General features: G+C 59.9%; 1 protein-coding gene across 1 annotated transcript; it reads right to left on the minus strand.

The window, feature by feature from the left end:
- Nucleotides 1-391: 391 nt before the first annotated feature.
- EVX1 (even-skipped homeobox 1) lies at nt 392-3815 on the minus strand. The gene is made up of 3 exons (XM_059074013.2): nt 3389-3815; nt 1575-1822; nt 392-934 (listed from the first exon to the last, which is right to left on the minus strand). The coding sequence occupies exons 1-3, from the start codon at nt 3813-3815 to the stop codon at nt 392-394; spliced, it is 1218 nt and encodes a 405-aa protein (XP_058929996.1).
- Between the last annotated feature and the right edge of the window lie 2718 nt (nt 3816-6533).

Here is a 6533-nt window from a genome sequence, read left to right on the forward strand (position 1 = left end):
GGGGAGGGATTCCGGGTGAGAAAGGGGTTGGGAGTCGGGGGCTGGGGAGCTTAGGGGTTGCCTATAGGTTGCTGTTGCAGCTAAGTTTGTTTAGCTTTGGAGCCACGGCCTCAGCCCGGGTCAGGGGGAGTGTGGCCGGTGAAGAACGGCAAAGAGGCGCCACCCCAGAGGAAGGTCTCTCAGCCACGGCCTCCCCACCCCCCACTCTTGCTTCCCAAAAGCGCCAGCCACGGCCGCTTCCCGAGCGTCCCGATGCTCGAGGCCAAATCCCGCTGGTCCTCTGCGGCCCTCTTCTTTCCCCTCGGTACCCCGGGGGCGGGGAGGGGCGCTGTCTTGAGTCCCCGGGGGTTGCCCACGGGCGTCCTGGAGCCGGCTGCCGGCGGGCGGCCCCTTATCTCGTGAGGGGCACCTCCTCTCTCTGGTCCAGCGCCACAGAGGAGGCCTTGCTGAGCACGGAGGGCGCGAAGGTGAGGAAGGAGTCCGAGCGGGAGGTGGAGGCACAGGTGAAGTCCGAGGCAGCGGCGGTGGCGCGGGGCGCCAGCCCGTTGGCCGGGCCGCCGTGGCAGGCGAGGCAGGAACAGGGACCGCCGGCCGCGGTGCCCAGTCCGTGCGCCGGGCCCGGGTAGAGCGGCGGGTGGCGGAAGGCGCACAGCAGTTCGGGCCGCGGGTAGGGCTGCGAAAGCACGCGGAAGGTGTCGAGCGGGCGCAGCGGCCCGCTGAAGGGCGAGGCGGCGGCGGACGCGGCGGACGCAGCGCCCAAGCCCACGGGCGAGTAGTAGGGCAGGGGCAGGTGCGACGGGAAGGGGTAGGGCAGGCCGCCCGCGGCCGCCGCGTGGCTCATCATGTACGTGTAGAAGGCTGGGTCGGCCGGGTGCGGCCAAGTCATGGCCAGCCGCTGCCGCTTGTCCTTCATGCGCCGGTTCTGGAACCACACCTGGCGGGGAGGAGAGGAGCGGGTTTGGCGGCCGCGCGGGCCCGGTGCGCAGAGCCCAGAAGTCCCTCCCCACTGCCGGCGACGGTGCCGGCAGCACAGGAAAGAGCGGAGGCGGAGCCCCTCTGGGCGGGGGCAGATGCAGATGCCATCACCGCTCCCCCCCGGAGCTGGAATGTCTCCCGCAGAGGCTCAGGGAGCCACTCCAGTCTCTGTCCCTCCTCCCCTCTGCCCAGGCCGCCAGGACGCCGGTACCCGGTGTGGATGGGAAAGTAGTGGGGGCACCGAGGACTCCACCGGTGTGAGGCGGCGGGCAGAGATTCCCCAGAAACATGTCCCTGTCCCATGCTCTCCCATGGGGCACTTCCTTGTCACCTGCACAGGCACTTCATCCCCACTGTTTATTTGGCTAGGAAAGGGACAGTCAAGCGCATGGCAGCCGTGCTCACCTAGGGACCATCAGGTGAGCAAATCTGCTGGCACCTGGCTCCTGCACCAGGCCTAGACACCCCCGGCCTAGCTGCCATGTGGGCAGGGAGACTCCAGGACCCAATTCCTAGCTAACGATTTAGGAACTGGGAAGTTGGTATTTATTTCCTCCTGGCTGGGTGTACCCCATCTCCCTGGTCCCTGGAGCTCTTACCTTGATTGTGGTTTCCGGCAGGTTTAGAGCAGCCGCCAGCTCACATCTCCGAGGCCTGGATACATAGTTCTCCCTGTAGAATTCCTTCTCCAGCCGTGCAATCTGCTCCCGGGTGAAGGCAGTACGGTACCGTCGCATCTGGTCACTAGCACTGCAGGCCAAGGTGCCCTGGGAGCCACCGCTGCCGTTGCTTTTGGGAGCCTCGCCGCTGCCATTGGGACTGCTGGCCAGTGCCTCAGAGCCAGGCCCTGTGCAGGGAGCCCAGAGTATATGCACACACAGAACACACAACAGACACACAGACACTGCTCATGTGGGGCTGTAGGCCAAGGGTGTGTATGGAGGGGGTGATGAAAAGGGACATTCCCCTTCTGAGTAGCCTCAGACTCTGCCTCTGCTGGGGTGGCAGGGACTTTGATAACCCAGGAATGGAGGACAGAGGCTCACCATTCAGAGGAGCACATAGCAGCCATTAGGCCTGGCTGGGCTGCTGTTTGGGAGGCCTCTCTGTAAGGCCTGCTGGGTACAAAAGCCCCAGCCGCCCTGGCTACCTGCCTTGGGGCACAGGGGAGATGCAGCCTCTCTGAACTTTCTGCCCGCCATTGACAGGTGTGGGCAAGGATATGCATATCTGACAGGCAAGTGAGTTGAGATGCACCTTTGTGCTGGAGTGTTGCAGGAAGTTGGGCAGGGACCGAGTTTCCTTGCTTTGTGTGCCAGGCTGCGGTGCAGGTGTGGGAATGTGCACTAGGCTGCATGTGTTGTAGGAATGGCACAGGAGTGTGTGTATGAGTATCCTATTACCTCACTATGTATGAATGGAGTATGGATTATTCTGAGGGTATGCTATGCTTAGTCTGGGTTGAGTGGACAAAATGGTAATGGATGGATGTGGGCACTCAACAAGGTGTTGGCTGCCAAGGCCAGGGGGTGGTTTTTCTTCCATACCAGGCTCTTCTCACCCACCTGCATGGCTTTGTGGAGGACTGTCTGCTGGTGGGCTCTTCCAACTAGCTTTCCACCCCTCTCAGGGAGACTCCCTTCCTGCTCATCCACCACCCTCCTCCCCCCTAGCCCCTGGTCAGGGAGGGGTTCTCCAGTTACAGCAGTGTGACAGCCCCCCCATATGAGTGTAACCCAAGGAAGGGTGGGGCTCCTGCCCCCTGCAGCTCCTTTTCCTTTGGGTGGAGAAGTGGGACTAGGAAGGAAAGGGGAAGGGGGGAGGGCCAGAGCTCTGCCTTTTCAAATGCAACCGGAGACCAAAGGCAATTAGATCATTGGGACCATTTCCGACCTGGCGCCACCGAGCCCGGGAAGTGACAAGGTAATTTGGACCTCTGACCGACGTGCAAACTGGTCGAAGGGCCGCAGCACCCGGGCGCCCGAGTTGGCCGCGATTTTACGGTCCTTTATGGACTCCCGGCTTCCGCGCCTGGATGCTCCTTACACCCCGCCAGCCACAAACTGCCCGGACCCGCTTTTGATCTCGCCCACGCCGGGAGAAGGTGTCTTCCCCGCGCCGTTGAAGCAGTACCTCAAAGCTCTGGGGGGTTGGGGTGCACTTTGAATCCCCCTCAAGCCCAGGGCTTGTGTCTCCCTCCTTCCCCCAAAGCACAGCTGTCACCCTCAGTCCCGCCAATGCCAGAGCACAGAAGGAGACCCCCGCCAGGGCGCAGATAGCGGGGGAGAGTTGCTCAGGTGGGTCTCCCCAGCCACCCCGCCCTGGAGGAAAGGAGTGTCTTCCTCTCCTCCAGAGCTGAAGTGGAAGGTGGGAGCGTTGGGAGGCTGGGGGAGAGAAGGGGCACGGTGGCTACCTTTGCTGTGCTGGTACTCGGCGTTCCCCGTGGCGCAGTCCGGGGTGCAGCTCACCTCGATTTCTTCATAGAAATCCGACTCGGTGTCCGAGCTGCTGGGTTGCCCCTGGCCTGAGAGGCTGTCGGCGGAGGCAGCCGGAGGTCCGGGGCCGAGCACTGCGGCCCCGGCTGCCCGCGACTCGGCGCCTGGCCGCGCAGCGCTGCCTGCTAGTCCGTCGACCGGCTCCTCTTCCAGGCCTCCCCCGCCGCGCTCCCGGGCGGCCGGAGGACCGGCCCGCGGGCTCAGGCAACCACGGGGCACCATCTTCTCGGGCGGCTCGGGCCGCGGGCTGCCCACGGCTTCGGACAAATTGGAGACCCTCTTGCCAACCAGAGTGCCAAGCTGACCCCCATCCAGAAACATAACCATGTCCTTTCGGCTCTCCATTCCGGGCTCTCAGAGGGGGGAGGGGGAAAGCCCCAAGTGAGCTCCTAGCCCCCCGGCTCCCTGGGTCCCCAGCGGTCCGACAGATCTTGGCTGCGGGGGGGAGAAAGAGGCCAGGCGACTGGGCGAGCGCGGAGCGGCCGGAACGCGGTGTAGACGGTGACAGCGGTGGTGGCGGTGGGGAGCTGGGGGTCACCTTGTGATGCGAGCGCTCCTCTGTGCCGCACCGCCTCTGGGAGGAAGCCCCATTGCCCTCTTCTTTCTAAGCTGTCATCCTCCTGCTGCAATCGTCATTACAGTACCGCTGGTGACGCCACTCGGCGAGCGCAAGTGGATAAATAGAAACGTCTGCTACAGCGAAGATGAAAGGAGACCCGCAGCTAATGGCTCGGCAGTGATGCGCCAGGTGTGGGCCTCGCTCGAATGGGGAGGAGAGTGTGAAAACAGAGAGACACACACACTGAGAGAGGGAGACACCCAGGCAGAGGGGATGCAAATGGAATTCCGCAGAAAGAAAAGAGAGCTTAACGCGGTGAGTTCCGCACAGGCTGCGGGACTCGGTAATTGAATACGCTTTTGATATATATTTTTTTCTTATTGTTGTTCGGGCTTTTGTTTTCTTAACTTGGTGCCTTGTTCTAACACCGATGAGAGAATCCTTAACTGCATTTTAGAAGTGTGAAGGCCAATTCACAAGCCTCCCTTCTCTCGTCATTATTACAACTGCCTGTGCCTGGCGAGCTAACCTCGCCCGGGCTCCAACGTCTTTTTTACCAGCTACTGAAAAGCATATTCCCTCCCCCGCAAGTTGTCTGGAGAGCTTGAGCCTGGGGTCTCTTTCCTCCCTCCTCCTCCCTCCCAGCCCCTACCCCCAGCTGTCCCCTTCCTCCTGGGAACCAAAAGAGAACTTTGCCATTTTTCTTCCCCAACAGGCAAGAGATAAATGTCTTAATATCTTTTCTTTAACGATGGCCTTGGCTGCTGACTCCAAATGTTCACTTTCTTTTTTTTTTTTAATCCCCCCCTCCCCATCTAGGTGGCCTTAAGCTTTCCACAGCCCAGCTTGACCTCCAGAAGGCTATTCATGGAAGAAATCGCTTTCCCATTTGCTCGGGCCTCGCCTGCACTTCAGGTATGTAGGGTGGGGAGAGGTTCTAAGGGTGGCCTTTTTTCTTCTCTTGTCTGTATTTTAAGGTATTTGTTCAGAGTCAACGAATTCCCCCAAACAGGTTTTGGGAGTTCAGAAGCGCCGGCAAATGCGGCCCCCGCAGCGGCAGCGACAGCGGCAGAGGCTCCTAGCTGGGAGAAGTTGTTATTCTCACCCAGAGATTTGGGGCAGGGGTCGAGAACGACCAGCACGCAGCATTGGGGTTCACAGAGGGTTGACTCGCAGGGTTCTCCCTCACGCCCTGCCCCGGGGCTTTGGTCCCCTGCTGCAAAAGTGGGTGGCGTTGGAAGAGAAGAGAGAGAAGTCATCGAAAATGCCATGAAAGCACAAGTGACTGGGGTTCTCATCATTCGTTGAGAACAGAAAGGGGACCTCCATGGCAGGGCTGGGGGGCGTGAGCAGTGCTGAATATATTTGGGAACAGCCACAGGCTCCCTCTCAGATCTTCTTCCAGGGAAGGTGGAACCCATTAGGAAACTGACCCCTTGCCAGCTTTGAGCGAGTGTATCTGGGCCAGGTAGGTGGGCTGGGTCTCTCCTTACTTTGCTGAGGCTGGGAGGCAGGCCTCTTCTTGGCTCTACAACCCTACAACTCTCCTTTCTCTGTCCCCTCCTCAGAGCTTCTAGTGCTAAGCTGACAGCTGCAAAAGTCTGCCTTGCACCACCTCCTTCTATGTGTTCCAAGACAAAGCCCCAACTTCTGAAATTCTAAAGAAAAGTCCCTCTGTCACTAAGTTTGTTTTATTTTTGGTCTTCTATCTCTTACTTTTCTCTCCTCCTCCTCCTCCTTTTTCTTTTTCTCTACTCCTCTCTCTCTTCTCCCTGACTCAGTCTTCCTATCTGTGGGCTTCCAGAGGTGGTGCAGGAAGCAAGGAAACACAAAGTCCCTTCTCAAGTCCTGCCTTTGACTTCTCCCCCATTCCACGAGATGATGCTCATTAACCTCCCCTCGGGGTGGGGTTTGCAGAAGGATCTGGACGGTAATGTTTGCACAAACGTCTCCACTCCCTGGAACTCCCAAAGCCACCAGGTGCTGAGCACTGCTAGCCCCAGAATCCTGGAGAATATTTTACAGGTGAGAGGAGCAATTGGGATCAGATCCCAGAGGCTTTCACCCTGGTGCAGAGTTGTTCTAGGATTCTGTGGTGCCCTGTGCTTTCCAGCTGGTAGCCAGAGACTGAGGGAGCACTTGGCTTTCTCTTTCCTTCCTGTCAAAGTCGAGCCACCAGCGTTTGTGTTAGATCTGCCACTGTCCTCCGCCCTCGGCAGGGCCCTTCCAGCACTGGGCCTGGGGCGCGCCTTTCCTCCCCTCTTCATCCCCCGCAGCCCTCCACCAATTTACAGCCGGCCCCGCTGTGCTCACCTCCATGAGGCCAGTTCCTCAGAGGGACTCCCGGCTCCCCGCCCCGCCCCGCCCCCACTTTGCATTCAATGGGAGTGCTCTGCGTTTGATCCTCTTTTCCTCTGGGTTTTCCCCGCGAGATGAAAGCGGAGTAGGATTGAAAGATCAAGACGTGCCACTTGCGTCTCCTTCCTGGGTCCGGCCCATCCGAG

Source organism: Kogia breviceps, chromosome 9 (assembly GCF_026419965.1).
Source record: "Kogia breviceps isolate mKogBre1 chromosome 9, mKogBre1 haplotype 1, whole genome shotgun sequence".
NCBI lineage: Eukaryota > Metazoa > Chordata > Mammalia > Artiodactyla > Physeteridae > Kogia > Kogia breviceps.